Here is a 15711-nt window from a genome sequence, read left to right as displayed (position 1 = left end):
CATATAAAACTTTTTTATCATGTGTATAAAAATATAATGAAATGCTTGAGCTCTGGCCTTAACTGTACAGAAAATACACAATACACCATTTACACTTTCATGCAAATGGAAAGTCATGCAAAACTTTAAACTTTAGTGTTGCAAAAACACTACAGTGATCGGGTTTTTGGAAGCGATTTAAGTTAAAGTACCATGTCCCACTCATGATCACTGATTTTGTTTTACATCTCTGTCACTGTGATTTACTGCATCGTATATTCACAGAGGGAAGAGGAGGAAGTGCCTCAGCAATAACTGTGACATCCTTTTATTCTCATAAAACCAGACTTTTAAGAACACTATCTTTCAACTAAATAAGAGGTTAGAAATACTGATCCAGATTTTATTTTAAATGTTTCTTGCACATTTTGTTCTGTGGCTGAAAATACATCCGTCCACTCCAGTGGACGTTTTTCACCAAAGGGTTTATTCTGCCTTATTATGTTAAAATCATTTGCACCTGAATAACGTTTTGTGTATTTGCGTTTAGTAAATGTTTTGAAAACATACAGTTTATTGAACCTGTATTGAGTTTTGATGCCTGGTGTCACTGCAGCGCACACATTTCAAATTTAAATAATTGAAAACAAACACAGATTATTACTTTGTGATTTAATAATTAATGCATGAAATGGATAACATGAGATATTCTGTGTGCAGCAGCTAAAGTTGAATCTGTTGGAAAATATTATGCTATCAGTTTGTTTGCTAACGCCGCATTTTGTCTAATGAAGTTTATTTAAAAGAAAATAACGGTCGCTGTTGCTGGGATACGCTACACTCCGCCGCGTCACGGCGTTGCTACGATACAGCAAACTGCCGCCATTCCCGCGGGTCGGAGCTCCGCCGGTTAAAGTTCGAGCTTTCAGTCGGTGTTTCCCGGTGGTTTTCAGCAGGATGGAGATCGTCCATGTTTACACGAAGCTCCGCGGTGAGTTCGGCCGGCAGTGTCTCCTCTCTGACCGGCCCGTCGAGCTGCTGGTGGACGTCCCTCCGGACCCGAGCCTGGCTCTTCAGTTCCTCCAGAAAACCCTCCGGGACCAGGCGGTGCAGGCCTGCCGGGACATGTCCGAGCACCAGGTGAGCTCGGGTACGGGACTTTCCGTTAACCAGCTCATATAACAACTTCTTCGATAAATAAACCCACTTCCTGTTGTTGTTGACGGGCTCTTCCGGTGTTAGAGAGCTTCGGGGGTCCCTGTCTAGTCCAGAACCATAAAACCACCACGTTATTCCCAAACGGACTCCTTAGTCTTAGTGGATTATCTCAGAAATGGGTCTAAAAACAGGGTCTGGTTTCATAAATATCGTCTGTATTTTGTTTTTTATCCGTTAAACTTTTCATTTCTGGGTTCTGGTGGATCTTTTTCCTTTGAATTACTAGACTTTGCTTTCAGCACTGTGAGAAACGGTCTGACCGACCAGGTGTGGTACCTGCGTTTGTGTCTGCAGGTGAACACGGAGCGCTTTGAGTCTGAGAGCTGTGGGATCAACCACGTGGAGGGGGGGTGGCCCAAAGACGTGAACCCCGAGGAGATGGAACAGACCATCCGCTTCAGGAAGAAGGTGGAGAAGGACGAGGGCTACATCAACAGCATCCTGCAGCTGGGCAGCGTAAGATCCAGTCCACATCGACCCGCCTCACCTCAGTCCACATCGACCCGCCTCACCTCAGTCCACATCGACCCGCCTCACCTCAGTCCACATCGACCCGCCTCACCTCAGTCCACATCGACACGCCTCACCTCAGTCCACATCGACCCGCCTCACCTCAGTCCACATCGACCCGCCTCACCTCAGTCCACATCGACACGCCTCACCTCAGTCCACATCGACACGCCTCACCTCAGTCCACATCGACACGCCTCACCTCAGTCCACATCGACCCGCCTCACCTCAGTCCACATCGACCCGCCTCACCTCAGTCCACATAGACCCGCCTCACCTCAGTCCACATCGACACGCCTCACCTCAGTCCACATCGACACGCCTCACCTCAGTCCACATCGACCCGCCTCACCTCAGTCCACATAGACCCGCCTCACCTCAGTCCACATCGACACGCCTCACCTCAGTCCACATCGACCCGCCTCACCTCAGTCCACATCGACACGCCTCACCTCAGTCCACATCGACACGCCTCACCTCAGTCCACATCGACCCGCCTCACCTCAGTCCACATCGACCCGCCTCACCTCAGTCCACATAGACCCGCCTCACCTCAGTCCACATCGACACGCCTCACCTCAGTCCACATCGACACGCCTCACCTCAGTCCACATCGACACGCCTCACCTCAGTCCACATAGACCCGCCTCACCTCAGTCCACATAGACCCGCCTCACCTCAGTCCACATCGACCCGCCTCACCTCAGTCCACATAGACCCGCCTCACCTCAGTCCACATAGACCCGCCTCACCTCAGTCCACATCGACACGCCTCACCTCAGTCCACATCGACACGCCTCACCTCAGTCCACATAGACCCGCCTCACCTCAGTCCACATAGACCCGCCTCACCTCAGTCCACATAGACCCGCCTCACCTCAGTCCACATAGACCCGCCTCACCTCAGTCCACATCGACACGCCTCACCTCAGTCCACATCGACCCGCCCCACATCGACCCGCCTCACCTCAGTCCACATCGACACGCCTCACCTCAGTCCACATCGACCCGCCTCACCTCAGTCCACATCGACCCGCCTCACCTCAGTCCACATCGACCCGCCTCACCTCAGTCCACATCGACCCGCCTCACCTCAGTCCACATCGACCCGCCTCACATCAGTCCACATCGACCCGCCTCACCTCAGTCCACATCGACCCGCCCCACATCAGTCCACATCGACCCGCCTCACCTCAGTCCACATCGACCCGCCCCACATCGACCCGCCTCACCTCAGTCCACATCGACCCGCCTCACCTCAGTCCACATCGACACGCCTCACATCAGTCCACATCGACCCGCCCCACATCGACCCGCCTCACCTCAGTCCACATCGACCCGCCTCACCTCAGTCCACATCGACCCGCCCCACATCGACCCGCCTCACCTCAGTCCACATCGACCCGCCTCACCTCAGTCCACATCGACACGCCTCACCTCAGTCCACATCGACCCGCCTCACCTCAGTCCACATCGACCCGCCTCACCTCAGTCCACATCGACCCGCCCCACATCGACCCGCCTCACCTCAGTCCACATCGACCCGCCTCACCTCAGTCCACATCGACCCGCCTCACATCAGTCCACATCGACACGACTCACCTCAGTCCACATCGACACGCCCCACATCAGTCCACACCGACCCGCCTCACCTCAGTCCACATCGATGTCTTGCGTCTGTCGTTATAGCCACGCCGGCGGTTGTGATGTCACCAGCCTTTGTGTGATGTCATCATGTGTCCAGGTCATGGAGCACTGCATCAGACAGAACAATGCTGTGGACATCTACCAGGAGTACTTTGAGGACGAGGAGGAGGTGGAGGAAAATCAGGAGCCGCCGTCCGCCAAGACCATCAACGTCTTCAGGTACGGGCGCCAGGAAGTACTTTGGTTTTTACTGAAGTAAAAGTACCACAGAAAACATGAAGCTTCAGTGACACACTTTACGTTCCCGTGGTGATAACATTAATGACTTTGGTGTAGAAACCTTATGTCTAATGCAAGTATCAGTGTAAAAATACTCAACAGACGTCACAGTGACCAGTAACTCTGATAAATGTATAGAAGGACGTTCCCTCGTGGTGGAGAAGAAGTAGAAGGCAGCGTAAAAATAAAATGACTTTAACTGAGATTAAATGTACTTTCAGGGTTACTCTGGTTACGTGCTGGAATCCCCAAACACAAATACATTTTATTTTGAAATCATAATCATTATTATTATTACAAAGAAGACTGAAAATGAATTCGGGGCTCTTCAGGTTGCAGCAAGTTAAATTGCTATAAATTATACAAATTTAAGCTATAAATTTAATGCTGATATTCGATCCGGCCGACATCGGCGAGACTGTTGATTGTGATTTACCAGACTGCAAACAACTTTAACAAGCTGCCAGTACTCGTGAGGTTCCTGTGAGATATGGTCCACTACACTTAAGGGAGGCTGAATACCTGTGTAACGTAGTACTTTATCACCTATGTCTGCAGAGATCCTAATGAGGTGAAGCGTACTGTCACCGGGCTGTCGTGGCATCCAGACGGTGGCAGGAAGCTGGCGGCTGCCTACTCCTGCCTCGAGTTCCAGAAAACCTCCAAAGACATGAGCCTGGACTCCTACATCTGGGACATCGGTGGGTGAGACAGACGGACAGACAGTAACACCCCCACAGAGTCCAGCCTGTTCACAGAGGGATTTACTTTTTGTTTCAGAGAACCCCAACAGACCCGAGATGACTCTGAAGCCGGCCTCCCCGCTCGTCTGTCTGGAATACAACCCCAAAGACTCCCACACTCTGGTGGGAGGCAGCTACAACGGACAGATTGGTAGGTTCAGGTCCAGACTGACGGACAGGCGATGTTCTGTCTGTGACGAGGTTTATTAACCTGTGGGTGTGCTTGTTTTAGCGTACTGGGACACCCGGAGAGGCAGCCAGCCAGTGGAGGTGTCCTCTGTGGAGCAGAGTCACCGAGACCCGGTCTACAAGATCATCTGGCTGCAGTCCAAGACCGGGACAGACGTCTTCTCTGCCTCCACTGACGGACAGGTAGACCGATGACTGACATGTAGACCGATGACAGACATGTAGACCGATGACAGACATGTGTCGACCGATGACTGACATGTAGACCGATGACTGACATGTGTCGACCGATGACTGACATGTAGACCGATGACTGACGGGTAGACCGATGACTGACATGTAGACCGATGACTGACATGTAGACCGATGACAGACATGTAGACCGATGACAGACATGTAGACCGATGACTGACATGTAGACCGATGACTGACATGTAGACCGATGACAGACATGTAGACCGATGACTGACGGGTAGTCCGATGACAGACATGTAGACCGATGACTGACATGTAGACCGATGACTGACATGTAGACCGATGACAGACATGTAGACCGATGACTGACATGTAGACCGATGACTGACGGGTAGTCCGATGACAGACATGTAGACCGATGACAGACATGTAGACCGATGACTGACGGGTAGTCCGATGACAGACATGTAGACCGATGACTGACATGTAGACCGATGACTGACGGGTAGACCGATGACTGACATGTAGACCGATGACTGACATGTAGACCGATGACTGACATGTAGACCGATGACTGACATGTAGACCGATGACAGACATGTAGACCGATGACAGACAGGTAGTCCGATGACTGACATGTAGACCGATGACAGACATGTAGACCGATGACAGACAGGTAGTCCGATGACTGACATGTAGACCGATGACTGACATGTAGACCGATGACTGACATGTAGACCGATGACTGACATGTAGACCGATGACAGACAGGTAGTCCGATGACTGACATGTAGACCGATGACTGACATGTAGACCGATGACTGACGGGTAGTCCGATGACTGACATGTAGACCGATGACTGACATGTAGACCGATGACAGACGGGTAAACCGATGACTGACATGTAGACCGATGACTGACGGGTAGTCCGATGACTGACATGTAGACCGATGACAGACATGTAGACCGATGACTGACATGTAGACCGATGACAGACGGGTAAACCGATGACTGACATGTAGACCGATGACTGACGGGTAAACCGATGACTGACATGTAGACCGATGACTGACATGTAGACCGATGACTGACATGTGTCGACCGATGACTGACATGTAGACCGATGACAGACATGTAGACCGATGACTGACGGGTAGTCCGATGACAGACATGTAGACCGATGACAGACATGTAGACCGATGACAGACATGTAGACCGATGACAGACATGTAGACCGATGACAGACGGGTAGACCGATGACTGACATGTAGACCGATGACTGACATGTAGACCGATGACAGACAGGTAGTCCGATGACTGACATGTAGTCCGATGACTGACATGTAGACCGATGACAGACATGTAGACCGATGACTGACATGTAGACCGATGACTGACAGGTAGACCGATGACTGACAGGTAGACCGATGACTGACATGTAGACCGATGACTGACATGTAGACCGATGACAGACAGGTAGACCGATGACAGACATGTAGACCGATGACAGACAGGTAGACCGATGACAGACATGTAGACCGATGACTGACATGTAGACCGATGACTGACATGTAGACCGATGACAGACATGTAGACCGATGACAGACAGGTAGACCGATGACAGACAGGTAGACCGATGACAGACAGGTAGACCGATGACTGACATGTAGACCGATGACAGACAGGTAGACCGATGACTGACATGTAGACTGATGACTGACATGTAGACCGATGACTGACATGTAGACCGATGACTGACATGTAGACTGATGACTGACGGGCGGACCGATGACTGACATGTAGACCGATGACAGACATGTAGACCGATGACAGACATGTAGACCGATGACAGATGGGTAGACCGATGACTGACATGTAGACCGATGACTGACATGTAGACCGATGACAGACATGTAGACCGATGACTGACATGTAGACCGATGACTGACAGGTAGACCGATGACTGACATGTAGACCGATGACAGACATGTAGACCGATGACTGACAGGTAGACCGATGACTGACATGTAGACCGATGACTGACAGGTAGACCGATGACTGACATGTAGACCGATGACAGACAGGTAGACCGATGACAGACATGTAGACCGATGACTGACATGTAGACCGATGACAGACATGTAGACCGATGACTGACATGTAGACCGATGACTGACATGTAGACCGATGACAGACATGTAGACCGATGACTGACAGGTAGACCGATGACTGACATGTAGACCGATGACAGACATGTAGACCGATGACTGACATGTAGACCGATGACTGACATGTAGACCGATGACAGACATGTAGACCGATGACTGACATGTAGACCGATGACAGACAGGTAGACCGATGACAGACATGTAGACCGATGACTGACATGTAGACCGATGACAGACAGGTAGACCGATGACTGACAGGTAGACCGATGACTGACATGTAGACCGATGACTGACATGTAGACCGATGACTGACAGGTAGACCGATGACAGACAGGTAGACCGATGACTGACAGGTAGACCGATGACTGACATGTAGACCGATGACAGACATGTAGACCGATGACAGACATGTAGACCGATGACAGACATGTAGACTGTTTAGTGACGGGTGGACTGATGACTGTGTGTCAGTGGTTAAAGAATAAAAAGTCGTCCTCCTCCGTCTCTGTCAGGTTCTGTGGTGGGACGTCCGAAAGTTGAGCGAGCCCACAGAGCGCCTGGTTCTGGACCCGAGCAGAGAGGGGAACCTGGACCGAGCTTTAGGAGCCATCTCCCTGGAGTTTGAGTCCACCATGGTGAGGCTCATCTGTGGTCCCCTGTCTTCTACGTGGTTCTGGTCTGTCCCTTGTGAGGGTTGTGTCTTTGGTCGCCAGTCCAAGCGGGGGTCCCAGATCTCACTGAGACCTGTCCACTGACGGCTGATTCAGAGACAACCCAGAACAGGCTGAGTAAAAACCCTGACCTCCAGAAATTCACAATCAAACGTCACGGTCACGGTGGCAGCAGACTTTCACAAAGCAGCTGGAAGGTTCTTTCTAACCACGTCCTCCAGCTCGTCCTGGAGGATCTCGAGGCTGTCTCTCCCAGGATGGAGTTGTAGCAGTGCAGGTGAAGCGTCTGAATATAAAACCCCAAAACAATCTGTACCAGCAGCAGCGCTGTTGTGTCCAAGAAAACTTGACAAAAATGCAATTTCACATAATTTGTGAAACATAAATTTTACCATATCTCTGAACAAATAGTTGGAAAAGCTAGAGCAGATTATAAATAAAAAACCATACAGCTGAAGGACTAAACCAGGCGTTTTGTTTGCACATTAAAATCCTACAGAAACGTCTCCTCATCAGCTTAAAAGGGACACGTTTGCATCACTAATTTGCTTTGCTGACCTCGGCTGCTCCACGGTCAGCACCACGCTTTCTGTTCCAACAACAAGAGTTAACTATTAGCATGTACAGTCTGCGAGCAGGACCGAGCTGCAGGCTACCTGAGGTTCTCAACACTGCACAGGGAGGCAGTAATGACATGCAGCCTACTTCCTATAAATTCAGCTAGTGTTCCGAAATCCGAGCTGTCAGCTTTCCTGACAAATACTGCTGTAAATATCTGCACCGTGTTTCATTCAGTCTATAGCAACATTACCTTTACTGTCGGTCCCTCTGTGTGGATATTGTGTAGGCTGAATTAAATTCCTGTTCAGCTCGCAGTCAGAAGGGGGGGGGGCTTTAGTGAGCACTAACAGGCTTCACTTTTCCAGCTGTTTGGGAAACAGACTTTTCTTGGTCTTGAGAAGCCGACACATTTACTTTCCTCCGCTTTCATTCACCGTTACTATCTGCCAGACCATCGAACACTCGCTACACACCTCCCGATTCCTTACAGGAGTTACGCTGCTCTTATAACAGCACCTGTCAAGGAGTTGTTGTGAGGAGAGGAAGCGAGCCGAGCGTCTCTCACTCAGTAACGATACATCCACAGGGAGGCGCTGAGCGGCATCAGACCCCTGCACTGGCTCCTCTCAGCATGAAGGAGGTCCTCTGAACCTGAGTTCATGGTCACAGGTGAGGGAATGCAGACCAACCGGACCTTCACCTTCAGAACCAGCTCCGCCTGAAGGGCCACAGTCTGATCCACGTTACTGCTGACGTGGCACTGATCCACCGCACGATAATGGCCAAAATGATAATCACAATTACTTTAATCTATATTGAGATCACGATTATTAACTGATTTTAGGGACAGTATATTTTTAATGCACTTTCAAATTGAAAGAAACAGACTTTCACATCCATGTTGTGCTACATTTCTGCTAACGAACAAATCTTTGCATCAAAATAAGACTTAAAGTGCATCAGTATGTAAGTATTTTACCCTGAAAGTCCACTGAGTCCGGCTGCGTCGCGGCTTTGTTCCGTCCTCAGGAGCGGAGCACGTTGTTGATTTGTCCTTTTTGTGCTTCTGCTCGGCCCACTGGCACCGGATGTGCACGACCGTCGGGTCGACTCACAAGCACCGATCAGGACGCAGCCGGACTCAGTGGACTCAGTGGACTTACTCTTCGACTCTGGGCTGCAGCGGCAACACCCGGGGAACACGCAGCCAAAACGCCTCCTGGTGGAGTTTTAATGAGCGGAGCATTTTACACGGCAACATCGCAGTCGATCATGTTCATTTCATTGTGGGAAGCCAAAACCACCTGTGGTGGTCCCACACGGTGGTGGTTTTGCCTCTTCAAGCAGAGGATCCCCAGTCTGGGCGAAGCTACTTCAGCCTGACCGTTCTGATTCATAGAGGTGTTTGGAACTGCATTAGTCTGGACTCACGTTACAGCAGACCAACAGCGGTGCAGCTCTGCTCATTCTGTTTGACAGTACCACCTCAGACCTGCTGGTGGCGGGTTATGTTACTGCAAGTTCACATCTGTGTCTCAGCCTCAGTGTCTCTGTCCCCGATGTCTCTGCAGCCGACTAAGTTCATGGTGGGGACGGAGCAGGGCGTGGTCGTCTCCTGCAACAGGAAGGCAAAGACGCCGGCAGAGAAGATTGTCTGTACGTACGACGGTCACCACGGACCTGTCTACGCCCTGCAGAGGAACCCCTTCTTCCCCAAAAACTTCCTCACCGTGGGGGATTGGACGGCTCGCATCTGGTCTGAGGACATCAAGGAGTCTTCCATCATGTGGACCAAGTAGGAAGGATGTGGACTTCACATCAGTACCTCTACATTTAAAAATGGAGATGCCCTTCTGGTCTCTCTGCCGTCTCTTGTCTTCCCGTCTGTCCCATCTCTTCTTGTTTCATCTGGTTTTGTCTCTGCTTGTTTGGTGTCCCGTCCTTTTCATCAGGGTTAATCTTGTTTCTTCATCTGTCTCGTTGAGTTTTATCATGTCCTTTTCTTACCTTGTGTTAAACCGTTTCTTCACTGGTCCTTCCTACCCCAGTCTGTCCCGTGTCTCATCATGTCTCATCCTGACTCGAGCTGCTGTGATCTGTTCTTCTCAGATACCAGATGTCGTATCTGATGGACGCCTGCTGGAGTCCCGTCAGACCCTCCGTCTTCTTCACCGTAAAGATGGACGGCGTGCTGGACGTCTGGGACATCTTGTTCAAACAGAACGACCCCACGCTGAGTCTCAAGGTGCCATCTTTAAATCTGTTTTCAGGAGTCAGCAGGTTTTCAGTTGTAGCCGTCATGAAACACGTCCCCAGTTGATGGTTTTGTTCTCTGTTGTGGTCCTCAGGTGTGTGACGAGGCCCTGTACAGCCTCCGGGTTCAGGATAACGGGCGTTTGGTGGCGTGCGGCTCTCAGCAGGGCGGAGCCACGCTGCTGGAGATCTGTTCCGGACTGTCGACCCTCCAGAAGAACGAGAAGAGCCTCCTGGCCGCTGTGAGGAGCAGACCTGAGCTCTGATTTAGTCTCAGAGAAACCAGAAGTCAAGTTTTTAGATGTTTAGGGGCAGAGAGTTGACAGGAAACACAAGTCCCCACGGTCAGTCATGGTTATCACCTTCAACCTAAAGACCACCTGGCCGCCGCTCACTCCTTCAGATTCAGGTCAAATGTGCTAATGCAATAATAATGTAATGAACATCTTCAACCTGTTTGAACAGCAACTGACCAGAACTGACCAGGCAGCAACTGACCAGAACTGACCAGACAGCAACTGACCAGAACTGACCAGACAGCAACTGACCAGAACTGACCAGACAGCAACTGACCTGACAGCAACTGATCAGAACTGACCAGGCAGCAACTGACCAGAACTGACCAGGCAGCAACTGACCAGAACTGACCAGGCAGCAACTGACCAGAACTGACCAGACAGCAACTGACCTGACAGCAACTGATCAGAACTGACCAGACAGCAACTGACCAGAACTGACCAGACAGCAACTGACCAGGCAGCAACTGACCAGGCAGCAACTGACCAGGCAGCAACTGATCAGAACTGACCAGATAGCAACTGACCAGGCAGCAACTGATCAGAACTGACCAGATAGCAACTGACCAGACAGCAACTGATCAGAACTGACCAGACAGCAACTGACCAGAACTGACCAGACAGCAACTGACCAGGCAGCAACTGACCGGGCAGCAACTGACCAGAACTGACCAGACAGCAACTGACCGGGCAGATTTTTGTACTTTTTCTTATTGAAGTCACAGGTCGAGGCTTCAGTCACTTTATGGCCGGGGGAAATCTACCTGTTAGGGGTTTAGTGGCCCTTTAAAGGAGCTGGGCAGGTTGGACTGGGTGAGTTATAATCAGCCATAACTCTCATGACTAAAATCAATTAATTTTGAGAACCTTTTAGCCTCCACCTTTGTGGTGGAACCAGTTTTTTGGCAAGTGCAAAGCTCCATAGCTTTATGGGCAGGATTGGCCATTTAAATGTTTTGCACCTGCTAATAACGACTGATCAAGCTAGATTTCGACTGGTAGAAAGGTGGACTGGTCGGCACAGAGCAAGCAAAACTAAGGACATTTATTTATAGCCTAACCCAGCCGTGAATCATCATAGACTGCAGTCTGTTTTCCAAATATTAACAAGGATATTAAACCCGATCGGTTTCACGGCCTCATCAATAACCGTCTGTGTGCAGATGTTCGAGCGCGAGACGAAGCGAGAGAAGATCCTGGAGGCCCGGCAGAGAGAGATCCGTCTGAAGGAGAGGAGCCGGTCCGAGCAGAGCAGAGAGGACGACGGGGGACGGGAGGACGGCGAGGACAGTCCTGATCAGCTGATTGCCAGAGCTGAGAAAGACTTCTTCAGCGTGGTGGAGTTGGAGCTGAGGAGGAGGAGCGAGAGGGAGGACCACGTCAACCAGGTCAGAACCCCCCACCTGGAAACAGGGGGAAACAACTAGCTTAGCATAAAGACGAGAAAGAGGAGGAAACGGCTATCTTAGCTTAGCATAAAGACTGGAAAGAGAGGGAAACAGCTAGCTTAGCATAAAGACTGGAAAGAGGAGGAAACGGCTATCTTAGTTTAGCATAAAGACTGGAAACAGGGGGAAACAACTAGCTTAGCATAAAGACGGGGAAACGGCTATCTTAGCTTAGCATAAAGACCGGAAACAGGAGGAAACGGCTATCTTAGGTTAGCATAAAGACCAGAAACAGGGGGAAACGTCTATCTTAGGTTAGCATAAGGACCAGAGACAGGAGGAAACAGCGAGCTTAGCATAAAGACTGGAAAGAGGAGGAAACAGCTAGATTAGCTTAGCATAAAGACCGGAAACAGGAGGAAACGGCTAGCTTAGGTTAGCATAAAGACCATAGACAGGAGGAAACAGCTAGCTTAGCATAAAGACCGGAAACAGGAGGAAGCAGCTAGCTTAGCATAAAGACTGGAAACAGGAGGAAACATCTAGCTTAGCATAAAGACTGGAAACAGGAGGAAACAGCTAGCTTAGCATAAAGACTGGAAACAGGAGGAAACAGCTAGATTAGCTTAGCATAAAGACCGGAAACAGGAGGAAACGGCTAGCTTAGGTTAGCATAAAGACCATAGACAGGAGGAAACATCTAGCTTAGCATAAAGACTGGAAACAGGAGGAAACAGCTAGCTTAGCATAAAGACTGGAAACAGGAGGAAACATCTAGCTTAGCATAAAGACTGGAAACAGGAGGAAACAGCTAGCTTAGCATAAAGACTGGAAACAGGAGGAAACAGCTAGCTTAGCATAAAGACTGGAAACAGGCGGAAACAGCTAGCTTAGCATAAAGACTGGAAACAGGAGGACACAGCTAGCTTAGCATAAAGACTGGAAACAGGAGGACACAGCTAGCTTAGCATAAAGACTGGAAACAGGAGGACACAGCTAGATTCCCTTTGTGTTAAATATTCTAAAAACAAGGTCCACCTACTTCATACCGTCCATATCCTCCAGCCACCCTGAGCCGGTGGAACTCGTTCAGGTGTGTCGTTCACCTGAACGAGTTAATTCTCTATGATTTTAACTTTTCTTGAAGCTAGAGAGTGAACTCGTACGTTTCTGTTTCCTTCTTCATTCTGAAGGTCAGTTTGACTGAATGTTGTTCTTCATCAGGAGAAAGACGTCTGTGAAGAAAAAGAAGTGGAAGACGAAGCAGAAACTTCACCGTGAACATGTTAATATTTATTCTGTACTTGTGTTTGTTCTGTCACACACTCAGTTTTATTAATAAAGAGAGTTTCTGTAAAGCAGAGCGGGAAACTTTATTTCACTATTTTCAACAGAAGCTCCAAACTGATTTACAGGAAGTAAAAAGATGTAACGTTATAAAAGCTTCAGCTTCAGGCCAGAGGTCAGAGGTCAACAGCAGAGTCACTTGATCTACATATTGTAGAATATTCAATAATATTTTAATTAATTATTTTTCTGTGTTGTTTATTAGTCTTTAATTCTCTTTAATAATTAATTTTATAATAAATAAGCCATATATTTATTTACAGACCGGTCGCTTTGGATTAGTTTATCATGCTTTTATTGTGAAGGACTCCGGAAGTCGTCCTGTTGTTGCAGGAAGCAACACGCCGTTAGCCCCGCTAGCTGTTAGCATCAGTCCGCCTGCAGATCCCGGTCCCTCCCGGCTCTCGGTGTGAACATGTCCCGGGTCCAGAAGCTCCGGGTCTTCGTCAGTGAGCGTCTGAACGCGGCGGTCGAGGAGATTTTGGCAGCTTTTGAAAAAACGCTCGTGAAATACGAACAGGAAGCGGCTCTGTGTCAGGAGGTGATCTCCCGCCAGCACGCGCTGCTGTGCGCGCTCCACAAGCCGCTCATGGAGCTGCCGTCCGCAGGTGAGTCTGCTTCAGGTTCAGGTTCAGGTGTTCTCTGTGGAAAAGCCAGAGCAGGTAGCCATTAGATGCATGATGCTGTGAGTTCAGATGATTTTACATACGTCGCTCCCGTCGTATGTGTGACGTTTCTCTCTGTACAGCCTGAAAACTAAACACTGAGGATGAGAAAGAATGAATCTGAAGCTCCAGGTGACGTCGCTCAAACGTCTCGTTTGGTCCAGTAGATTATCTGACGAGCTCACTGAACTCAAAACACAAAAACTACCGGGTGTTAAAAATGTTTTGTTTCCTGCAGACGCCTTCACGCAGCAGCTGTCGGTGAGAAACGATCCGCCTGAGCACCAGGACCAGAACCAGGAGGACCCAGAGCCCCCGCATATTAAAGAGGAACAGGAGCGAGAGCAGCTTCAAGACCTGGACGTGGCCGACATCATCCAGTTCACCTATAAACCCAGGTGTGCGGCGAGGCCACGTGAGGACGTGGACCTGTCAGCCGCCGGGACAGTCCGGGCAGAACCAGGAGCAGCGGGACCACATCAGGACGTCCACCTGGTGTCTTCTGAGACCGAAGACAGCGACGACTACAGCAAAGACCCGGCTGGCCCCAAACCAAAGAGGAGCTGTAGACCAGGACCGCCGCTGAGCTGCAGAACCTGCAGAACCTGCAGCCGGACCTTTAAAGCCCGGAGGTTTTTAATCCGGCACCTTAAAGCCCACCTGCGGGAGGCGGAGCCGGCCTGCGGTCTGTGCGGCGAGCGATTCGACGCCGCAGAGAGTCTGAAGCTTCACATTCAGACTCACCGCACCTCTCAGAGGAGGGAGTTGGAGAACCAGACCAGGACCCGGAGCAGAGAGAGGCGGGTCCATCAAGGCTCACAGCCCGCCACAAACGCCAGGGAGAGAGCGCACGCCTGTGACGACTGCGGGAAGACGTTTCTACAGGTGTGGAAGAAGAAGAGGCACCGGTGCCCCCTCGGGAAGAGGAACCCGGAGAGCCTGAAGGGAACCACGAAGAAGTCTTAGCGGGTCGCTCCGGTCCTCCGTCCTGCTTTATAGTTTATAGGCCCTCTGGTTCTGACCCGTCAGCAGCTTTTTATTTGTTTCTGTCCGGACCTGAAACTCAGATTTTGGGAAGCGAATTTACTTTAACGAGGAAACAAGTTGAAATATCTCCAGACACTCCAGCTTCCTTCTTGGTACGTGTGCGCAGAGCTGGACCCTGATTGGCTGTTGGTCCGTGGCGACGTCCGGAGGTCGAGCCTGTTCTCCGCTCAGACTCTGCCGCGTTTCCTGTTCAGTTTGATTTAGTGAACGAGGCTTTCGTTGTCCTGCAGAGACGGAGGCGGCGTGTGATTGGCTGCTCTCTCCTCAGGTTAGTTAACTGTGAAAGCTGAAGCTGCTGTTCTAAGTTCTAATAAAGACATTTTCTTTACACAAAGTGTTTATTGATTTTTTTTCCCCCCACAAATAATCAAGAAACAAATCAAAGCAGATCTGATGCAGAAAAGGAGAAGAAATCCACAGACAGACACAAACCTGAGCTTACAGTCCGGGTGTTCGTCCTGTAAGTAAACTCTGAACCACATAAAGAGGAGAGAATTGAAACGGCGCCTCACATGGCAGAAGGATGAAAGTGTCTGAAATGAATCCAGATATCCC

At 50.0% G+C, this 15711-nt stretch overlaps 2 protein-coding genes across 3 annotated transcripts; both read left to right on the top strand.

Moving 5' to 3' along the window:
- The first annotated feature begins 640 nt into the window (after positions 1 to 640).
- Positions 641 to 13458, top strand: dnai2b (dynein, axonemal, intermediate chain 2b). 2 transcript variants are annotated; one of them, XM_038724349.1, is made up of 12 exons: positions 641 to 1119; positions 1492 to 1653; positions 3452 to 3573; positions 4192 to 4334; positions 4414 to 4527; positions 4609 to 4748; positions 7441 to 7563; positions 9732 to 9955; positions 10270 to 10405; positions 10509 to 10655; positions 11873 to 12097; positions 13291 to 13458. In XM_038724349.1, the coding sequence occupies exons 1-12, from the start codon at positions 937 to 939 to the stop codon at positions 13336 to 13338; spliced, it is 1767 nt and encodes a 588-aa protein (XP_038580277.1). In that variant the 5' UTR covers positions 641 to 936; the 3' UTR covers positions 13339 to 13458. The 2 variants fall into 2 exon arrangements, with proteins under 2 accessions (XP_038580277.1, XP_038580276.1); XM_038724348.1 differs by having other exon boundaries at positions 642 to 1119; positions 13322 to 13458.
- Positions 13459 to 13760: 302 nt separating this feature from the next.
- On the top strand, positions 13761 to 15490 carry LOC119906921 (replication initiator 1-like). The gene is made up of 2 exons (XM_038724381.1): positions 13761 to 14052; positions 14348 to 15490. The coding sequence occupies exons 1-2, from the start codon at positions 13860 to 13862 to the stop codon at positions 15073 to 15075; spliced, it is 921 nt and encodes a 306-aa protein (XP_038580309.1). The 5' UTR covers positions 13761 to 13859; the 3' UTR covers positions 15076 to 15490.
- Positions 15491 to 15711: the final 221 nt, after the last annotated feature.

This window comes from Micropterus salmoides, unplaced genomic scaffold (assembly GCF_014851395.1).
Source record: "Micropterus salmoides isolate LMB-PRFRI ecotype aquatic unplaced genomic scaffold, ASM1485139v1 Ms_hic_scaffold_17, whole genome shotgun sequence".
Classification (NCBI taxonomy): Eukaryota; Metazoa; Chordata; class Actinopteri; order Centrarchiformes; family Centrarchidae; genus Micropterus; species Micropterus salmoides.
Note: the sequence above shows the minus strand (reverse complement) of the source record. Positions and strands in the feature narration are given on the sequence as shown.

Coding starts and splice junctions, on each gene's coding strand:
- dnai2b (XM_038724348.1), top strand. CDS start 937: ATGGAGATCGTCCATGTTTACACGAAGCTCCGCGGTGAGTTCGGCCGG. Junction 1,654..3,451: donor GCATCCTGCAGCTGGGCAGC/GTAAGATCCAGT, acceptor TCATGTGTCCAG/GTCATGGAGCACTGCATCAG. Junction 7,564..9,731: donor TGGAGTTTGAGTCCACCATG/GTGAGGCTCATC, acceptor ATGTCTCTGCAG/CCGACTAAGTTCATGGTGGG.
- LOC119906921 (XM_038724381.1), top strand. CDS start 13,860: ATGTCCCGGGTCCAGAAGCTCCGGGTCTTCGTCAGTGAGCGTCTGAAC. Junction 14,053..14,347: donor CATGGAGCTGCCGTCCGCAG/GTGAGTCTGCTT, acceptor TGTTTCCTGCAG/ACGCCTTCACGCAGCAGCTG.